This window comes from Perna viridis, chromosome 3 (assembly GCF_037379345.1).
Source record: "Perna viridis isolate PV_CMFRI_1.1 ecotype Kerala chromosome 3, ASM3737934v1, whole genome shotgun sequence".
In the NCBI taxonomy this organism is placed as follows: domain Eukaryota; kingdom Metazoa; phylum Mollusca; class Bivalvia; order Mytilida; family Mytilidae; genus Perna; species Perna viridis.
This window is the reverse complement of record NC_142447.1, coordinates 4,129,170-4,151,638: the sequence shown is the minus strand read 5'-3', so window position 1 is coordinate 4,151,638 and position 22,469 is coordinate 4,129,170. Positions and strand designations below refer to the sequence as shown.

The 22,469-nt window shown below is 33.5% G+C and overlaps 3 protein-coding genes across 7 annotated transcripts in view; 1 reads left to right on the top strand and 2 right to left on the bottom strand.

Moving 5' to 3' along the window:
* Positions 1–4,678: 4,678 nt before the first annotated feature.
* LOC148620716 (PC-esterase domain-containing protein 1B-like) lies at positions 4,679–11,179 on the top strand. Of its 4 annotated transcripts, none has more exons than XM_088574450.1 (5): positions 4,679–4,765; positions 6,736–6,814; positions 7,537–7,616; positions 7,978–8,213; positions 8,909–11,179. In XM_088574450.1, the coding sequence occupies exons 2-5, from the start codon at positions 6,739–6,741 to the stop codon at positions 10,101–10,103; spliced, it is 1,587 nt and encodes a 528-aa protein (XP_088430576.1). In that variant the 5' UTR covers positions 4,679–4,765; positions 6,736–6,738; the 3' UTR covers positions 10,104–11,179. The 4 variants fall into 4 exon arrangements, with proteins under 4 accessions (XP_088430576.1, XP_088430578.1, XP_088430577.1 ...); XM_088574452.1 differs by lacking the exon at positions 4,679–4,765 and adding an exon at positions 6,937–7,007; XM_088574451.1 differs by lacking the exons at positions 4,679–4,765; positions 6,736–6,814 and adding an exon at positions 6,821–7,007.
* An 835-nt stretch (positions 11,180–12,014) lies between these two features.
* LOC148620715 (uncharacterized) lies at positions 12,015–13,884 on the bottom strand. The gene is made up of 4 exons (XM_088574461.1): positions 13,610–13,884; positions 13,219–13,381; positions 12,745–12,920; positions 12,015–12,183 (listed from the first exon to the last, which is right to left on the bottom strand). Exons 1-4 carry the CDS (start codon positions 13,766–13,768, stop codon positions 12,031–12,033), a joined length of 651 nt encoding a protein of 216 aa, XP_088430587.1. The 5' UTR covers positions 13,769–13,884; the 3' UTR covers positions 12,015–12,030.
* A 2,365-nt stretch (positions 13,885–16,249) lies between these two features.
* Positions 16,250–22,469, bottom strand: part of LOC148620714 (zinc transporter ZIP13-like) — a 31,934-nt gene continuing 25,714 nt past the window's right edge. For both annotated transcript variants that reach the window (XM_088574459.1, XM_088574460.1), the window contains 2 exons: positions 21,621–21,790; positions 16,250–20,888 (listed from right to left, as the gene is read on the bottom strand). In XM_088574459.1, coding sequence (XP_088430585.1) covers positions 20,816–20,888; positions 21,621–21,790 — 243 coding nt within the window. In that variant the 3' untranslated portion in view covers positions 16,250–20,815. The remainder of the gene's footprint in view (positions 20,889–21,620; positions 21,791–22,469) is intronic.

Below are 22,469 nucleotides of genomic sequence, written 5' to 3'. Positions count from 1 at the left end.
TTACACATTTGAATACAATCCGGTTTTTCTTAAATCTTAACGATCATAGCATGTCGTGCATACCCGTTCCATTTCGCCATTCAACAATGAAGTACGTAAATTTCGCTTGCCGTTTCCTTAAACGTTATTCTACTCGCTGTAAACGTTCATTCCGATGCTTGTAGATATTTAGGCAGACATATCAAATTTGAAGTTAATTCTTTAGATAAGCCTTTTTGTATAAGGGAATCTGTATCTTTTGTTCTGTGGGATAAATATTATTTATTTTCGCATTGGCAATGCCAGAGTAGCTAATATATGTATGTCACTTATTGTCAATAAAAGGATATGATTTGTGCATAAGTATAGCGATGGGTGCGGGGTTCGCTCAGAACAGTACACTGTAGTAATATACACCTCTTCGTCCTTGATTTCAGGTTAAAATAACCATACCAAAAGTATTAAGTACCTTGCCGTCCTGGTGTAAACCTATTTGAAGTTATCGACTTATGCACGTAAAATAAAAAATAAAATCTCTATTTTTTAATTGACCTTAGGCTTGAAGGGTCCATTTTGCACCCCTGCCCCAACTCATTAATTTTAGGCATGGACCAATAGATTTTGAACACGTGGTTCCAGATGAAAGGGGGATTAAGGTTTTTATGTACTAATTTTTGCCAATATTTCGCATAAAATTAACAGAATCTCCCCAAAAAATACCCAGTCTGGATTCGCTGTAATTTTATTATTATTTTCAGGAATTGGTTGGTACCTGCATGTTGTATACCTTCCATTTACCAGGCATTTCGTTGTAAAGGACTACTACCTTATTTTTTAAGTTTTATTTTTTCATGTAGCCCTAATAAAAACTCGATGAACATGACATGTTACTTTTGGTATTCAACGACTAGGTCTACAAATCGTAACACCGTTAAGTGTAATCCAGACAGACAAACGGACAAAAGTCTCGCCCTCATAAAGTACTTTGTACAATAAACGCAGATATTGACTTACCGATCAAACGGATATATGATTACTTATCGATCAGGTTTTCTGTGAATTTATTTATTATTGATGTTGCAGTTGGTCTTCTGAATTTACCAATAACCAATTCCACTGTGGGTTCTAACGCTTTATTACAGCAATACGAAAACCTTGAAATAATAACAAAACATAAAACTTCACTTCAAATAAATACACACGATAAATAACCCTGTGACTTCAATATAAATGTTCTTTCAAAAGTTCAAGAATGATTATAAATATATGTGTTATTCAATCAGAAAGTATTACAAGAAAATATAAACTATAATAATCAAGGGGCAACAACTTTTCGAAAAGATAAGTGTAAAAATGAGTTGATATCACAAACACGAATAACAAGCACTTTTATGGAGAGGGTTTCATGCTGTAGTTACACTCTGAATCTTATAATAAAAGGTAACAAGAAGAAACTTACATTACATCTCGAAAGGATTCATGCAGATATGTTTCGCTGAATTAATCAAGTAATTTGTATTGTATTTTATAATTTTCCTTTTCATGGGATGGACGGAAATTTACCTGATCCAAACAGAACCAAGGAAAGAAAGAAAGAGGAACCAATCGTGAAAAAAATAGATAGCTAAGGTTAGAATCACAGGACTTAACATATATGTATTAGAAGAATCTTATACAAGAGTAATCAAGGGAACCAAGATTCTAGCGGAACTCTCTTTCAACACAGCGAACATACACAACACTTGACGAAACGGTTTATGTATAATATAAGAAATTTCACGTGTTTTCAGTGTGAAAAAACCCCGTCACACAGATATCACGTTTTTTGTTCTGCTTTTACTTAAATCAAGGTACTCATTGTTACTGAATCAATTTGTAATAATCGTCAAATTGCAAAAATACGGATAGGATGAAAGAAAAAAACGAGATCAATTTCAAACGTATCTAAATACACAAGCTTGTTGTTGTAAATTGTTAACATTATTAACTCCTTGATTTAAATTCCCCATTCTGGTTATGAATTTTTAGTTTATCTATAAAATATCGCACAAAAATCTCCATAGCATCGCACCAATGCTAGTTTGCGTTATATTCAGGTTCGTTTTCAGTTTTAATCATGGAGCACCCGGATGAATGAACACAAAACTCTCCGACATCCTGCATAAAATGAACTATAATCTAAATATTCAAGACGAAGTTCAATTTAGCGAAATCTAAGGCGAAACTGTCGGTCAAATCAATTAAACTCGAGCCACAATCGTTGAAATAAATTCTGTCATTAGATATATATTTACCTCACATTAATTTAGCCACAACTATTTTTCAGTCGATAAGCTATAGCTTAAGTGCTACAAATTGTCGCTCATACATCTATGTGTCCTGTAAAAGCTAGGGGGTCCAGACACTTTGAAAAGGAGGGATGTCAGCCGGAGTTCCTCGGAAAAAGGGGGTGCTGAGACATTATTTACCATTTTTTTGTCAATTTTACAAATAAAAATGACAAATTTTCCAATAAAAAAGGAGGGGTGCCAACTCCTTGCACCCCTTCTGGACCCGCCATTGGAAAGCACTTAGATTCTGGACATTTAGTTCGAAATCCAGAGACTTTTACATTATTGTAAAAGCCGAATTTCAACAATAAAGTCTGGTGAAGGAAACACTTTTAAGTCCCTTGAATACCCAAAGCTCTTAAATCACATATCCTAGACACATCTAGCACTGATTTAACATATAGTTGTTTAATGCCTGGCCAAATAGAAAAATATGCAAATAGCTTGTATATTACAAATATGCTAGCTATAACATCAGACCGCAGATTGACACCATTCCATGAAAAATGCATTATTAATTTTCTATGCTTTCGTCTAAGAATAGTTCTATTAAAATTTGTCACTTCCGATGTCACAAGGCGATACCTTATATTATGAGCAACTCGGCGGGCATTGTTTATAGAAAGCAATGGTCGTTTATCCCAGCAGTGCACTTGGTGCAAGCTCCGTTTTAGTGGAGTCTGGGTTTTTTTTTATGTGCGTATGCTGCTGGTTAATTTATGATGTCAATCTCTCAGACTAGTCTCATTTCCTGGCTTGTCAGTGGACTCTGGGTTGTTTTTATGTGCGTATTATGTTGGTTATTTTATGTTCTTTGTTGTATGTATCTATCTCTTGTCTTGGTCTAGTTGTTATTCGTAGAATATGTCCTTTTTGACTCCATGATTTTCCTGAGTTGAGCAGAATATCGATGTACTGCTCGTATCGTTCGTTAACCTCCAAGTTTTCTTTTTGCTTTCTGGCTTCCTGTTTTCGTATATAAATTGTCTAAATAAAGTACACTTATGTTTGTGCATGGGTATTTTTATGTACATGTGTGTTTCTAAAATTGTTTTGGGGCTTTTATGCTTGATTCATGTGTATAGATTTATTGTTTTAGGGCCAACTGCAACCTTCAATGTTTCCTCGTCGTTCATTGCAAAACCATGAACGACATTGAGCTGACATTTTGCACCCCGGTGCGGTCATTTTCTCAGTCTGACATATTCACCATTTCCATTCTCGTTGCATTTCATATTTGTTTGCAGGGATTTTATATTATATCAAACTCATGCCGCTTCTGTTATGTGTTATTTGGAAAGTTATTAAAATATACTTAGCTATTCAAAAAAATGTTTTTTGTGTTCGCATCAGGGTGAATGTCATAATGCGCAGCGATTTTGTTAGTTTTGTTTGGCTTTTTATCTGATTTATTTTAATCCTTTATTGTTTACTCTATATGGTAGGAAATATAAAATAAAAAGCCCGTTTTAGACCATCGCTTCGAACAGCCAAAATCTGAGAAAAATTCTGCTAGATTTTGAACTGTAGGCAACGAAAGAGCCCCCACGCCACGTCAAGGCACCGAGCTATGTGGAGGTGGGCCCCCCAAGTTAAGTTACTTTTGACATTGACAAGACTCTTTTGTAGCTTCCCTGTGTCTCTTCGGGGCAAAAAAAAACGGACCCTCTAAGCATAAAAAAGCCGATCCACAAAAAGACGCGTTCGCTTAGTAGAAACGCAGGAAAATTATTACGCAAAGCCTCCTCAATGGCAAAAGTCCCAAAAAATGTGAGTTCCGCCCGTCGAAACGGCGAAAGAAGTATTCTCGGTAACAACCGGACCAAAGAACATCTCTTCACCGAATGACAACGTTGTCAGCGACGTCGCTCGTTTTATTGTTCGACAGCGGACGTGATAGAAACGTCGTGTTTTCTGTCACGTCCGCGTTTGAAGTGGGACGCTGCACGAGCCTTTTTGTGCTTTTTCAAACTGAAAAATCGATGTTCTACTGTGTGTTGAGATAAGTACATCTATCATTTTTGGTTATACTTCAATTATGATTGTATTAAACAGATAATTAAGTAACTTACAACATTCAAATAATGCCTTGGAGATAAAGAGCGCGATTTTAGTTCCAGAGATGCACAAGAACACACGGTTTTCTGTTTCAAGGTGGAGGTATTTGCGTGCATGTTGACTATTATATAAGGATTAAACATGGAAAACACATGGTTTCCTTGAGGCTGCAGTTGTTCCAAAAGCAAATTTATTGAATAAATCTTTTTTTTTCAAAGTAATTAATTGGTCAGAACGAAAATTGGAGTAAAACTATGATTAGTTTGGAGGGGGTTTGGAAATTAACCAAGGACAAATTGAAACTGGGACGAAAATCCTATAAAGTACAGTTTCCGTCCCCTGTTTACAAGACACCCTCAAGTATAACTGTACTTCAACTTTGTTTTCTTCGGGTTCGCGTAAGTTTCGACACAAAAAGAGTCATTTGAAGGAAAAATATGAATATGAACTTCATCATATTTATCTTTCACTTCCCACCAAATGTAATGATGAATAGCTCAAAAGAAAATACTGCTAATCAGCTTCGCAATGTTGAATTCGTGCGAGTTGGCTCAGTTGTTATTGACTGGGTGTTTTTCAAGTCACCTCCACAGGCATAGAACAGCGAACTATATAATACTAACATGTACATGTGACAGGCACATACCAGGACTGAACTTATCTTGAACAGTGTGAAAACTGATATTTTCAACTTCTTTATTGATAAAATTTTAAGCTTCTATGTGCCAACAGATTCTGAAATAAGGGGTATCAGTATGGCAAACCAGAGTGGACAAAAATGAGCAATATTAAAAAATGATTTTTTAATATTACAAAATCATTTTCTAATATTACAAATTAGATTTCTTATATCACAAAACACTTTTTTACAAATGATAAAATGGAAAGTCTGGAAATAAATTTAATACCTTTTAGAGGGTTCGAGGCTATAATCCTTATTTTCAGGATTTGTTCACAATCTATTCTAACTAAAGACCCAACTAAATGAACATATACAACATGAAAATAAATTATTAGAACGTAGCAAAATGAATGAGAATGGATCATACATTCTCAAGCCAAAGAAATGAGCTCCAGCCATTCAAATTCAAGCCTTCTTGGCCTCTAGGTTTAGCTACCAGAACTACTTTATAATCCTAGATAATAATAGAATCTTTGGAAAAAAGAATAAAGGCTACACTGTGTACATGCAGAGCTCTAGTATAGTAGTGTCTACTTCTCAAAATCTTACTGAACCATCATTGCCTGAGAGATAGGCTATTGGACTGAGTTAATGAAAAAATGCATTTCACACTGCCTAAAAAAGTTTTATTTTTTTTATATCCAGATCTTACCAAGAAATATTATTTCTGACAAACTGTTCATAGATGATGGATTTTCATAATGTCAACAAATTAATTTTCTGTAGTTTTGTATTGAGTTTTTGATGCAGTTAATCTTATAATTAGTAGAAAGCCATTGATGTGTCTGCATACAAACATGATTTTTAAACAAGTGGATTCTGATATCATAATAGATTCTTGGACTCTGTTGTACACGTAGCACTGCTAGTTTTAAGCTCGCCTGGACCTGAAGTTCCAGTGTGCTTATGCCATCACTATGTGTTAGTCATCGGTAAACTTTTCACATTTTGCTCAACTACATGAAAACTCTTAGACCAATTTTTACCGAACTTGGCAGAAGTGAAGTAGGCTAAAGCCTTTACAAAAGATCCTCTTTTGGTTCTGTTGTTATGCTTGATTAAAAAAAAAGGGCCATCAGAGGCCATTTAAGCTTCTGCTTGGGAGTGGCCAGTTTTCAATGATCAACAACTTTGAAATCACATGTGCCAATGTTTTGAAACTTGATGGAGTTAATGACCTCAATGGTGCCTACTTTTTTTTGTGGCTAAGTGGCTCAGCAAGTGGCTGCGGCCACTTAAAGTTATCATTGAAACCCTATGGGGAATCACATTTTGGCCTATATCTTTACTTTTACTGAGCCAATGGTGACCAAATTTGGCAGACATAATAATAGGGACAACTTCAAGATCTGATAAAATTTTGGTTTTGCTTGATTGAACAAGTTGGCCACCAGAGGTCATTTAACCTTTAAACAATCAAATAAGACCACTATTTCAAGTTCTCCATGTGAGTGATTCAGGCTTTCTTGAGCCTCTAGTTATGCTACATAAATTCTTCATCAGTAGTACTAGCAGTTCTTGGAACTATTTATTTTGTTTAAGTTAGAATTAAAGATTTAAAGATTAAGTTAACTCAATATATTAGAATTAAAAGATAGGTATATATTTGAAAGAAAACAGTTGTCCACTATGGACCTGTTCTGGGTCGTTTACTTGCAATTACATGTTTTTACGACTATTTTACAGACCATGGCAACAATTTTCCTACAGAAAGATGCTCAGGCGCTTTTAAAGAATAAATATGTTGTAGTAATGGGTGGATCCAGTAAGTAATACAGATATGTTGTGTCATCAATGAATTCAGATGAAGTTGTAATGTTTTATAGCTAAAACTGACTGCTGAAAGATAATCTTACATTTTAAATGACCACTTTGCACTTTCAATAGGCTTGGCAACAATGCAATGCTGGCAACACTTCCTGACCCGACCTTCTACAATGGGTGCACTCTACACACATGTAAGTAAATAAGGTCAGTATATGTGGTGGGAGTATCTGTTGTATTGGACCTATATACACAAGCTGAATAGAGCAGCATTGACTTTGAATGTCATGTCCATACTTGTCCCAATTATTCAAGGTTTGACCTCTGTGGTTGTATTAATCTGCATCCTCTGAAACATTTTTTGCATACAGTGAAACCTGTCTAAAATGGGCACTGAAGATCTAAACCAGACACACATTAAAGTACCTTTGTATCATGTAATTACTAAATGTTAATATAAGTACATGTACCCGTGTTATTGTTTTCTAATAATTTTACTTTATACAAATTTTCAAACTCGTGTTAACAGATAATCCAAACAAATGGATGTACCAGTATGACAAGATTTATTCAGATCTTCAGTAAGATGATCTATTTATGCTGCATGCACTTGAATGAATAATAAACAATTTCTTCAAGGTTGAAGGAGCAAGCTTTGTGTGAGTTACAAAAGACATTTACCTAAATATTTTAACGCTCTCTTATCTTTTATTTTCTTTCTAGTCCAGAGATCTATTTATAAGGATTTAATCCGACTTATCCAAGGAAATACTTATCTCACAGACAATCTACTAAGGATGAAGGTAAGGTAATACTGTGAAATATTCTTTTATTATTTTGGCAACCATGAAGTTTGGTTCCCAATGAAAAAGAATTTTTTCTTTCATTTATTAGTTGGTGTTGCCAAATTCACAAAATCAACAATCTACAAACTAAAATTTTTTTCCCAAACAATGAAAACTTGTTGCCATCAATAAGGTACCTGGTACATGTACTAGTATCATGATTTTATTCTTTTTCATGTTAAAATAAACATTAGAATAAGATCTACATATCTGTTTTTCTGCAATCTTTTTTTATCTTGTTATGTTTTTCTCTATCCTACAAATTTTTAACAGCTAAAACTTTGTTTGCATCATGATCTATCATTTCAATATTTTGAAGGGTGAAGACACATGCCTTGGTGATAAGCTGTTGGATGGAGGAATGAGAGGTACAGACAAGAAGGGTGTTGGCTACCGAGAGGTCCGTCAATACCAGACAGACTTCTACTTCCTCCAGTTTGTCTTCATGACAAGATCATACAATAGTTATGTTGAGTCTGTCATTAATAAGTTTGGTGCAGCTGAACAAAAACCTGATGTTATTATCGTCAACTCCTGCCTTTGGGATATTACTAGGTACTTCTACAGATTATTACATTGCATTATCAGTATTAGCTGTTCTTTTAAGACCTGCCTTTTAGGCAGAGGTCCTAGCATGAACTGAGCACTTACAATGATATAGGTATATGATATTAAAAATGTTTAAAATATATTTTAATATTGGACATTTGCTTTGATACAGTATTGACATTGATACCTGTTATCATAATTATGAATAGTTAAAAGCCTGAAATTCCTTTTATGGCACCATAGGAAATATGTTTTCTATTTTATTTCTTTCTTTATTTTTTTTTGGTTACAGGTATCAAAGAACTTAGATAACACCTATAGATGTGTCAGAATCTTCCTAATAAGTGCAGATTTTCACTGCCAATTGTGTATTACCATTTGTCATCACAATTTCTCTGAAACTACTCAACCAAATTCCATGAAACTTAGAAGTTAGCAAAGATTTTATATGCAGTTGTAGATATTGAAATGAATTTTTGATCCCTCAAATTCTGTGGTAGTTACGCCTTTTTGAATCCCCCAAATTATATTACAGTTCAACTCCTCTGAAACTACTGAACCTAATTTCATGTAAAAAGCCATAATATGTATAATTTGTTATTTAAAGAATATCTCTTTTATAGGATATATCTTAGTTTGTTCTATTTAAAAAAAAAAATGTCTATGTTTTTCTTTATTGTTTGAAAGAATCTTTGTTTCAGGTATGGGAAAACACCAGTTCAAGAATACAAGCAGAACTTGCATAAACTTTTCAAAAAATTGAAAGCAGACTTACCAGATTGTTTAGTTATATGGAACACTAGTCCTGCTATTTCTCATAACCCTAAAGGAGGTGTGTTTGTCCCTGGAACTGATCATTTAAAAGACTCTATGGAGTTACATGTGCTTGAAGCAAATTATTATGCATCTAAAGCAGCAATTGAGCATGGGCACGATGTGATCGATCTGCATTATTTTCTTCGTCACCAAATTCACCGTAGGGCTGAGGATGGTATTCATTGGGACATGACAGGTCATAGGAGAATTACTAATCTTATTCTTACTCAAATTGCTCAAACATGGGATGTGAAATTGCCAAGGCATATTAAAGTCATGATTGATGGTGAAGTCTTTGAGTCTGAAAAAGACTCAGAATATCGTGAAAACCAAAATGATGAAAAATTCCAAAGTAAAATGCAAAATAAAATAAACACTAATTCTGAATCAAATGAAAGTAATTTCAGAAGTATCTTTGATAAGGATACAGATGCTAAAATAGAAAAAGACAATAATGCACCTGGAACATCAAATAATGAAAACAAAACGGGGAATAACAAACCTAAAAAGAAGAAAAAGAAAAGGAAGCAAAACCCAAATGTTGTTGACAATACAAATGTATATGATTATCAGCATAGACCAGCATCAAGTGTCCCTGACTTTCAAATGCGCCACAATTCATTCAGACCACAAGCTAATTCTCAATTTGTAAATCATCAACTAGCTCAACAGCGAGTCAATCAATACTCTCCTCAGCAACATCACATGCAACGTAACAGTCCTTATGCTGCTCAACATCTTGTACATCAGCACCCCATTGTCCCTGATTACCAAAGGCAACAAATTGGTGGTAACCAGTATCACTGTCAGGAATATATAGGTGGGCACCAGTTTCAAAACAGAGGAGTTGATAAGTATGATCAAAATTATGGTGGCAACCCTTTTCAACAGCAAGATTTTACTGGAAATGATTTCCAGATGTTGAATTTTGACAATAACCAATGGCAGCCATATCAAGAGGAAGAGTTATCTCATGGAGGGTATAGTGCTGAGCAGCAGCAGCCATATGAACGATATGAACCATATCAAAGACCTATTAGAGGTGGAGGAAGAGGGAGGAGACGAGGGAGGCCATTTTGAAATAAAATTATACTAAGTTGTCTATGAGGAAGTATAAATATAGTATAAAATGCTAACTACGCCATAAAAGTAAAAGTTACAAGTACCAGTGTTCTAGGATTCCTATTTCCTGTTACCTGGGGCAAGTGAAATTTTGGTCAGGGAAAGTTAGGTACTTGGTTACACTTTCCCATGGCAAGTTGAAAACTTCATATGCTGTAAGAATTTGTTTTGTTAGGAAAGCAGTCATTGACTGTGGGAAAGTTGATTTTATAGGGAAAGCTCAATTTCTGATAAATCCTAGAGCATTGAAGTACAGAGAATCAGATTAAGAACTGATGCAAGGTCAAAGTTTAAAATACATCATGTGAGATTTTACGACTTGTATACTGTAACTTCTATCAAAATAATTTGGAGGACATTTACTTTGCATGAGCTTTTGTTTATTCTGCTTGTTATGCTGTAGATATACTGGAAGGGATAGATAAAGTTTAGATAATCATCTTTAATACTCAACTAAGTATATACTTCATAGGTTATAAATCCATGTTGCATATATAGATATGTATTTACCTCATGATTTTACAGTGCTTTATGATTTTTTTTAATTTCAAGTTTCTATTGGAAATCTCCAAATGAAAATTAACTGTGGACGACCAGCATCTGTTTTATATACTTAACTAAGTTTTCTTCTTGTTTATGAGAATGTGGAACATCATAAATATTTTCAATCAGCAGCAAAATTTCACTTAAGTAAGTTGACAAGAACAGGAATCCAAGAACACTGTTGAATGACTATCAGGAAAATTCTTGTGTGTTCTTTGAAAGATATATTTTTATCATTTAAAGCTGAGGAGTTTATTTTACAGTTTTGTATGAACAAATTATTAAATGAAAAGAACATATGACTTTTGGAAAATGGACCGAAATAGATCTGACCTAATCTAGACAATCATTTCATCATGACTCTTCAGAAATTTAACTTTTTTTTAAGTTTTAAGAAATTTCAGCACAAATTTTCGAAAGGTAAAATCCCTGAAATTTCTTACAATTTTATAAACAATATTTCTTTGAATGGAATAAAGTAGAACTAGATGTTTGGTGCCTGAGTGTGACAACGAACCTTGTTAAATTTTTCAAGTTATTGGAGGAAAAACTAAGTGTCTACAGACAACATACCATTATATTACCACTTAAAAAAACGTAAATCTTCCTTGGTTTAGAGAAGCATTATCAGTAAGCAACAAAAATATAATCTAGAACTCTTAACATTATTTGGGGGATCAATCCCCAGCCACCAAATAAAATGATGTACGATGCAGTATCGATTAAAATATGACTACACCAATAAAAAAAGTATACAATGCCATGAAACAAAACATCTGAAGAAATTGTCTTGTCTGGCCCAAGTAACATCAAGACAAAACATATAATTGCACGTGTGTCGTTTTCATTAAAGATGGACAAAACGTTCCTTTTCACGGAAATGCACCCAACAAGAGATCATTGAAGTGCATTTCTTGGAAACATGAAAATAAAAAGATGAAAAAAAGTATAGTATCTACTCCTGATGACATGTTTTTATACCCCCATGGGAGCATATGGAGTTATACAGTGATAGGGTGCCCGTACTCCCTTAGTATACTTCCTCTCACCTTTTATCAGTTACTCCTCCTCCTGCACAGAATGGAATTTAATGATGAAACTTTCGCATAATTTTCATTGTGTACCTCCTATTAAAGATTTTTATCGAATTGAGTTTGGAGGTCAAAAGGTGCATGTTATCAAATGGGGGATTGGCGGTGTCAAATGTGTTTCTAGGGGTTTTATTTTTGTTATGTATGACGACTACTTTCTCTAATATCCGTTTCGATACGTTAGCATTGTCAAAATAAATATGAAGTGTATAGCTTTTGCGTATATCACACAAAATGAACTAATATGAGATTTATTGAGACAAATATTGGAAAGCATCGAACACTCCACTCCGTCCTTTTCCGACTCCGACTGTTGTTCCTACAACTTGGATGTCATTGTATGTAAACTTATCATCTCTTACACTCTGTAGCACCTGTTGTGGTGTCAATGCCCCTGGAACATCCTAACGAGAAAAAAAATTGTCAGTACTGTAAATCTTCGTGTAAGTATTCACATAAATTGTGGAATTGTTGTATTTAATATCAAAGGCTTCAGGCTTCTCTTTTCGATAACTTTCAACAACTTGATATTGCCCACCCACCCCCACCCCGGGCCAAAAAAGATCGAGTGATTCTAATTGCAAGTACATCGACTGGCGGATCCAAAAGGGTATCCGGTGGGGTGATACCCTCTTTTGTTTGCAAGTTGCATTTTAGGGAGCGAGAAAGCCTGATATGATTTACAACTTCAAAATAAGTACCGCTTTTTTTCTTTACCCTTACGCATTTTAGAGAAGTTAATTTGACAGGTTATGTCAGTTTGAAATCGAAAATAAATAAACAGAACTAATAATTTCTGGATCATTATAAAGACTTGGTAAGAAATTCCTTTGACCTTGCAACATTTCCCTTTTCATTTGTATAATAACACTCGACATATCGATATTTAAAAAAAGAGGGTTGCGATCAATGGAATTCGGAATAGTAAAGAACCTTTCCTTTACAGCTAAGCCTGAGATTCATACCTGTTTATTAGCAGCTACTAGTAATTGTACATCTTTAGTATCAATCTCGCTGGAGAATTTGGCAAGTTCCTGTTTTGCGTTCGGCATACTGGAATGATCCGAGGAATCAACCACAAAAACAACACTCTTTATTTTCAAGATGTTCAGAAGTTGAGACCAGTAGGATTTTGCTTTCACTGAAATAAAGTAAGAGAGAAAAGTACGATATACCATGTCATTACATTACAGGGCAATAGGCTGAAAAGTATGGCTTTTAAATTTGATACAATTGCATACAGTTCCAATATTCTCTTTATTCTCTGATAATGATAAAAACAGAATAACAAAAAAAAACCTGTAAAACTAGATTTGAACTGCAGCAAAAAAAAAAAAAAAAAAACTGGCACAGGATCTGAAACGAATATGATACTGGAGTATATGACAGCCCCTCAAAACATACACAGGCTATGAACCCATCGACTCTGATAAATGTACCTTCGTATAAAGTAAACTCTGTGTTTTCAATGATAACTGTACGGCGAGTCATCTCGGCCGTCGGTTGTGCTCGCTTTATCGGACGAGTTTCGCCAAAAGAAGTAAGGAAGCATGACTTTCCACTGCCTTCCAATCCAATCACAAGAATAAGTTTGGGCTTTGGCTGTAAAAAGGTAAAAAGATATAAATGTATATATACATTTTATATTAGTACAAATTTCACACTTAACCATTCCAAATTGAATGGTCTCATATTTTCAAAACATCTCATAAAAGTAATTTGCGTTATTGAAGAATCGAGCAGAAATGAAACGTTCTCGATATTTTTTCATACTATATGTTTAGTTTAAACTTACCAACTAACCAAACGTACTTCTGAAAATAAACCTACCGAGTTTGAGGAATGTTTAACTATTTTGAAGTATTCATCTTTGTAGTATTTTGACCTCCAGAACCGGTAAAGACCATAAGTTGCGGTAGCAGTAGCTGCAACTCCCCCTACTGTCGCTCCAATTGTGTTTATATGGTTCCAGACCCAGTCGAGGTTCATATTTTCTTTGTATCAATATCGGTACCTTACATTACGCTCTATTGGAAAGCGGAAGAAGGCAATACGTTGCTTTAGTAATATTGTGACGTTTATAAGGTCGATTGTAACGTCGAAATGAATACTAGCAAACTTTCGGTATTTCGGTAATAATATCGCGTATACAGTGTAGTGAATCAATATCATCGGAGAGTACCTATAAAAAGAGGGATATATTTTTTGCTGAAAACGTATCAAAGAAGTGACGTTCATAGTCATATGATTGAATCAAAATCTACAGCAAACCCAATAACTTAATTCCTCGTCGTTTCCCCTTTTATTAGTGGCCATACCACCCGTTCCTACATTCGACGTGTCTTTTATTAAATCTCAATTCCGGTGGTATTCTAGAGCTTGCTTAACTAAGCTGTGAGAACATTTATAGGACTGTTGATAAAGGATCTTAGAGATTGTGTCTGTCCGCCCGTCCCAGGTATACTATGAGAGTAGTCGTTTTGTGTGTGATTGATTGATTGTTGGGGTTTAACGCCGTTTTGTGTGTGGGATCATTCCTCTGAAGCCGGTGCTCAGATGTTGTACTTGGACAAGATTGTTCATATTGCGTAAGAAAAGTATTCGTTTTGCTGCTGCTACCTTATAGCCTGCCTAACCACTTCAGGGCTTTTCCCACTGAAGAGCTTGATCCAGTCCTGGAACGATTCGGTATGTCGCTGTTCCATGTGTTGCAAATAGTGTTTTTTCAAAACTTATTGCTTTTTTTCTACCCATCCTGTATGCATGTAGTTTTGCTGCTTTCTATGTTTATTTTGTCTTGCCAACAGTATTTTATTTATTTTTATATGCATTTACACCTGAGCTTTAGTTGCGCTGTTCATTGTTGACATCTTATGTTATAATTCTTGTGTGTTTGTTAATTACTTTGTATCTTATAAAATTTGTTATATGTGACATTCGGTAAAAAGCTCTATGGAGCTCATGTTTATCATTGTACAAAATGAATCTGTTGTATTCGTGTTCTACCCAGGAAAGTGTCAACAATGTAGTACCAATCCATAGAAGATACTGCATATATATTCGAATTTGATTCGCACATTTGACAGTTCTAACAGTTGGGAAATTTTTAGATCCGTCAATGCTTAAACTGGACAAACGATGCTTTTTCAGTCTGCATATGCTACATTTTTACGAAACGACAGTCCTTTCAGTATTCATATCTGTATTTATGAGAAAAATCATGCATTCTCCACAGGGGGCTTCTTGTCTGGAAAAAAAGTGCTCTAATGACAGACTTTCCTCTTCCCTCTGGAGAAGATAACTAGATAAATACATGTACAATGAATCATGTAGGTAACAGACCACCAATTCAACCAATGAGCATTCTCCTACGCAGAAATTACCCCTGTTCCTCATAGTACTGTGAAAAAAGTTCTCATCTTATTTAAAAAATTTAAACAGTTTCCGAAAGGAAAAACATTTCTGTACATTTTGTTTCTTGTGATGTGAAGCCTAATCTCCATAATGGTTTCTAAATATACCCCTATCTTGTGAAAACACTGGAATTCCCCATGCTATTTATAGACCCTTCACTTCCGGTGACCAGTACTGCACTGCAAGTCTGCTAACCCCACATGCCATTCTGAGGATTGTGAGTTGACATATGTAGAATCATGCTGATATATAGTCCTCTGCAGGTTAAAGTTGAGGTAAAGTCCAGAAAAGCCATTTTTCCCCTTTCAAGGGCAATGACTCTTACAAGGAGTCATCTGACAACTTTTATCCCAGAAGACTTCGGTAGTCCTAATAATAATGACAATTTCAGCTGTTGAAAGAATTTAGCTAACCTTAACGGTTTTGTAGATATATGTGAAAAACTACTGTCTGACTCCTACGTACTACTTTTAGTAACCGCAGCTATGTTTTTCAATGGATCAAAAATCCCCATATCAGTTCTATGAAGGATACCCCAAGAAACATTCGTACCAAGTTTGGTTTGAATTGGTCAAGTAGTGTCAGAGGAGAAGATTTTTGAAAGAAATAACATTAAAAATAGCAAAAAACCTTGAAAAAGGGCAACAACTCCTACATGGCTTCACGGATTAAAACCAAAATTTGACCGCAGATAGATCTCATCATGCTTAAATTTTTATCCACGTCAGAATTTATCTAAACCTAACAGTTTCGGAGATATATGCGAAAAACTACTGTCTGATCCCTGTGTTCTATTTGTAGTAACAGCAGCCATGTTTTTCGATGGATCAAAAATCCCCACACCAGTTCTATGCAGGATACCCCAAGGAACATTCATACCAAGTTTAGTTCTAATTGGTCAAGTAGTTTCAGAGGAGAATATTTTTGTATAGTTGTTAACGATGACGGAAGACGACGGACGCCAAGTGATGGCAATATTGTTTTATTTCTCAAACAAAATTTACTAAAAGGATGTCTAGATTAGGCCCTGTTGAAACTGTATAATAAAAACAAACATTCTTGCGAATTTTTTATTTTCTTTTCCTTGTGCATACTTCATTTTCATAACAATGTACAATGTACTGCATGAGACAGTTCAACAATCAAGATAAAATGTCTACATACATAATTCAATTCATATACATGGCACCTTCTATCACAAAATGAGGATTTCACTGACACATGAGAAAACCATTGAAACATATACTCAGATATAGGTATAATTGAAATAATAGAAAGTTGTTCAGAACCCAGTTTAATAAAAAAAAATTTAAATTGAGATTTCCTCAAAACGTTCCTCAACTCAGATTGCAACCATTCAAATCACTTGAAATTAAAGATTTGAGGACAAACTCAAGGATTTGAGGAAAATCTCAGTTTAAAGATTTTTATATGAAACCAGGCCCTGGTAGTTACACTATTTCAAACTTATAATAAAATACACATACTTTATATTAAATAGTCACTGATTTAACAAGAAAACATTTTGATCACACACACAATAACATAACTGGTCGATTGGTGAACTTGGTCATGTACATTACTGTAAAGTTATTTTCAAAGTTCCTTATTTCTGTGGATTCTGAAAAATGTATTTGGAACTGAAGATAAAATGTTTTGAGGTTATGAAAAAAAGGCAAATATTTCATAGGATAAAATATATACTTTCACTGTTACTACTTTTACACTTATTTGTTTTTAGGTAAAAAAACAAAAACTACTATATTTGCAGTATTTTAACATTGGCTTAGTTCAGGTTGCATAATGAACTCTTCTTGAGCATTTTAATTCTAAAACATTTTAAAAAATACATTAAATTAATTGTAAATATACACTAATGAATACATGGCTAATGGAAAAAAAAATAAATGGTCAGAATAAATAAAGAGATTCCACGTTGTTCATTCTCTACAGGATTTACATGATTTGTGTCATTCTGAATAATTCCTTCGGATCTACAATATATGAGTTATCTACCCCTTTGTAAAGGAAGATAACTCTTGCTTAAGGGAACATTGCATAAAAACACAAGTATGGGAAATGCTTGTAAAAAAATAGTGTACATGGATCATCTAATATGATATAATGTCTATTTGTAGGTAAAAACTTGAGAATTTATCAAAATTTATACACTATTGAAACACTACAACTACAGTTTTCCTATCTACGTGTTCATATAATAAAAAAAATTGTTTTAACTATTCATATCTTTGAAACACAATAAATGTTCTTTGTTCATCACTATAAGTTCAAAAGTCAAGGGCTAACCCTATGGTGGGTCATTTTGATAATCTTAGTATATGTACAAAGCAAGATTAATATGATGTGTTTCATATCTAAATGGCAAGTTCGCTGTTAATGATTAAACATGCTCCCCAAACCTCCCTTTTCTCTGCCCAAGAAAAAAACTACTATTCACTAACAATTTGAAAGTAAAAAAGCATGACATTATAAATGATTACCATTAAGAGCTAAAGCTGGTTTCCTTAATAGACAATATAAGCAGGCACATTTGAAAATGTATAGACATCCAATTAAAATAAGACATACTAATTGTTCCATTCAGAAAAAGAATACAGAATCTTATGACCCTTTTTGTTCAGATAAACATTATAATCCTATGGTGAAGGGTAAAAACAAAATTATCCAACAGACTAAATCCTATTGTTTCTTTTTAACATAATACTTTCACAATCATGACAGTTGAAATCTGATTGGCCAAGCAGATAGGTCATCTGAATTGAAATTAAAATTGGTTTGATTCAAATGCAGTGACTGAATTGGAGGATTATTAGGTCTAATTTTAATTAAATTGTATTGAAATCCTTTATAAAAGGCATATCAACCTTGGGGTCAAAAGTTAGGGATAAATACCATCCAGGAATATACTGCATCCTTACACATAGGTAGGCACAGTATCACTTTTCATTCTAATGGAAGAAAAGCATTTGGTTAAACAATAATCATACAAGATTCAAAGATGAAAATTGAAACATAAATGCTTTAAGCTATACAGAATCAGGGCTCAGTTTTCTTTAGTTCTACATTCAACCAATCACAATGCTTGAAATACAAAAATGAGAGAAAAACTAAGGGATTGTGACAAGCAAAATATCAGTGACAGAGAAAAAAAGATTCAAAGAAGTTGAAAATTATCTGAACAAATACACTAGAATGGAAAATACAAAAAAAAAGAATTGTTACATTCCAAGAAATAGTGTAATAAAACTATATTTAGTTATTGGACAGGCCAGTGTCAACATAGCTTCTAATTAAATTTGGAATAATAAATACCTAAGATCTACACATTTTAAAAATGCATTTACTAAATTTCTATTTGTCTTATAATTATAAAATTTTGTTTATAAATATGTTTGATCATATACATGTAACTTTGATTCACTTTTGATACTCCCTGATTAATACATCACATTGCTAAGACTAAGTTTTATCTGAGAATATGAAAAGTAGCAGTCTTAGTAAGAATCATGCAAATACTGTTATAGGTGATACACCCGAAAAAAGGCTACATTTTTACTTTAGTTATTAAGTTGCTTTGTGGGTCTGTAGAATAAAAATGTATTCATTCATTTCATTCCAATCTGTCTGGTCTTAGCAGACAATACATAAAAAAATGCAAGTTTCTTTTGTATAGCAGTATTATTTTGCAGAGTTATCTATCTTAATTTTGAAATCTACAAAAACATTCTATATAACCTATATCTAAGACATGAAAAGTCATAAATTAATTCATGTTATATAAAAAGTTAAAAAAAATTTAGGCTTTCAAACCATGTATCATATTTGGCATGATTCTTAGCTTGACTAGTACTTCAATCATACCACATTTGGGATTTCCTCTTTCTAAAATAGGAAAATCTTCGCCAGCAAAATATTAAAATTTGTAACTAAAATTGTCATCTAATTTTAGTCTCCATAATAACCATAACTATAAATACCAACAAAAAACAAACTTTTTTTAAGGGGAAATCATATACTGGCATATGTTGTACTGTATAGTGGGTGACCTTTGCTGGGTGGTACTTCTGGTGTAGTATAGCAGACTGTCTAAAAATGCCAAAATAAATTCTGCTAAATATTTACTGAGTTCAAGTAAATCTAAAGCCTAAAACTGCCAAATTTTACACCTGCCATAGTAACCCACCATACAGTATAACAGAAATTACTCAATTCTATTATTTCAGGTTACACACATAACTGAAATATGAAAATGAAACAAATTAAAATAATGAAAAACTTCAAATATCAGACACTACATCACAGATTTGCACATAAAGAATGTTCGGTCCAGTTTAATTAAAGACAGCTGTTATTATAAGACTTCTATACCTCTAACCTTTGAATGAACTATAATTTAGTCCTGTACAAGAATAATTTGTTAAGTTTTAAACCTATTTTCTAATATTCTCACTATGCTTTTTTCTGTTAGGATTTTGGTTAGATGATTTTAATCTCGCTTGGACAAGATCAATTTTGTATTAGATAACAAATAGCTGATTCTAGTTAAACTGTCTTCTACCAATATATACATGATTTTTTCACTCTTTTAATACATGTAAAACTAATGTAAGTATGCTTACAACAGGGGCATAATCAAACTCCAATCCATTCTTAAATGTTTCAATTTGATTATTCCCCTTTGCAGCAGTTCGTAAAACAAGAAAATAAATATATAGCAGTTTAATGCAACATTAACAGATACCACACAGATGAGAAAACTTTCACTGCCTTGTTACAATGATTTTTTCTGATTAGCAAGTAAAACCTGAACCTGTCTGAATAATGATTTGTAAAGATTTGTTGCCAACAATATATCAGTCAACAATCAATGGACTTACAATGCAAAAGATGTTAATGGAAAATAGAACAAATACCATGAAATGCAAAAAATGCACCAGCATATAACCTAAATACAAAATAAGAAATACTTTCAGAGATCATAACCATTTAAACAGAAAAGTTCTTTTATAACTTAAAATAAGATTTCTGACCAAGAAACATCATGCATTGAAGAAATGCTTTCTATTTGAAACATTTGCATAATAAAACACTCAAAATGAAACTGGCTGAAATCTGCTCAAGTTGTTTTGTCTGTACCAACATTACCTTTGGTTAAGGCAGATACTTTTGATTACCTACAATCTGGCTAAAAGTTTTTAGAGCATGCCTGATAGAACCAAATGTAATATTTGTTCAGAAATGACTTTAGATACGTTTAACTGGATATTGAGTTTAGATACAAATAAATAGTTAACTACAGGGAATAGAGTTGGCCTTCCCTTAACAGAATGACCATTACCAGGTGAAATGTCTTACGTAGTTAACTTGACAATTGACAAGGAGATTTAAACTTTTAATCAGACATAGAATCAAATACCTAAGAAATAATGGATAGTTCTCTATTGAGATAAGGCTGTGAGAATAACATACCCAGTAACATGTAAACATGAAAAAAAGCTGAATTACTTTGTAGCTGTAACCTATTATACATATGGTGAATTTGGCCTTTAGAAAATGAACACAACCAGAATATTAAGCGTCGTCTGAGATTATCAGTCACTTTCAGTGAATTAAACTGACTGAATACATTGCTACAATACCTGCACACAGACATAATAACTGCTTTACTGACTCTCTGAAACAGAAAAAAAATTCCAAACTAAGTTAAAGTTTGTTTTTGAAGATAAACGCATGAAAAAAAATATACTGTATATGTATAATCCTAATTAGTTTTTGAAACTGCCAAAATTTATACCAGCTAATATGTTCACTTGAAAGAATCTGCAATAATAGCAACCACAAAAATTAATAGTTTACAATACAATATCTTCCAGTAAGTTTGTGGTTTATAGTATGTTTTTTTTTTCAGTGTGACCAATCACTGATACATATACCAAACAACAATATAACAACAAATCACAAATTAAGATGGACTTGCCATATTATACAGTCTTCCTAAACAATCCCAGTAATACCTGTGTTAAATTTGGCTTACATGTACTTAGCATGAACTAATCAATCAGGCAATGCAGTAACTAATGTCATGTGCAAATTGAAAGGTGAGAACCACCCAGTCTTCTTCAACAATGGAAGTAACACCTGTGTTAAATTTGGCTTACATGTACTTAGCATGAACAAATTAATCAGGCAATGCAGTAACTAATGTCATGTGCAAATTGAAAGGTGAGAAACACCCAGTCTTCTTCAACAATGGAAGTAACACCTGTGTTAAATTTGGCTTACATGTACTTTGCATTAACTAATTAATCAGGCAATGCAGTAACTAATGTCATGTGCAAATTGGAAGGTAAGAACTACCCAATCTTCTTAAACAACTGAAGTAATACCTGGGTTAAATGTGACTTACTTAGCATGAACTTCTTGTAATAAATCTGGCACTACAGTAACTAATGCAATATAAATGAAACCGCCTGATGTAAAGGGCAATATCCAGGCTGTTCTCTCTCCAGCTGTTTTTGCTGACTCAGCAGTTAGGGCTGTAATAGCACCCACTAAAGCTCCCGTGGCTGTTAACAACTGTAAAATAGCATTAGTCTCATTAGATATTATATATAAACAGAGGCTCTACGTGTGTTCTCTCTCACTGAGACAAAATATAGTTTGGTCCCTAATGAAAAAAATAATCTGCAGAGGGCATAAAAAATAGCTCAAACTTTGTTGCATTAGGTATACTTATAATACATGTAAGTAGAACAAACCATGATGGACACTGAAACTTTGTTCCATTAGGTGCAATTATGATATATGTAAGAACGTGATGTAATACAATACAACTATATATATTTGTTAAATGATGTGATGAATGGATCAACCTTGACATTAGTTCAATATATCTGACAACAGATGTTCTTTAACAAAAGCATGTCAAAGCCATTATGTATCAGGTTTGGTGTTAAGTTTCTGGTAAGAATATTGAAACATATTGAAAATTAAATATGGGAACTGCCACAAAATTGTTTCCACAGCTTTCAACTCAAATTCTGACCACTTAAAATAATTACAGGTTCACATGAGAATAAGGCAAATAAAGGAATCTTAAGGTCCTCCATTACTTTCAGTGGTTCTTACATCCACAGGTGTTAACCATTGAAAATTCTAAAGAGGGAGATCTCTTAAAATTTTCTCACGCTTGAAATTTGTTAAGGTTATGTTTTAGGGACATATTTTAGGTTAAGCAACAGAGTTTATTTATTCA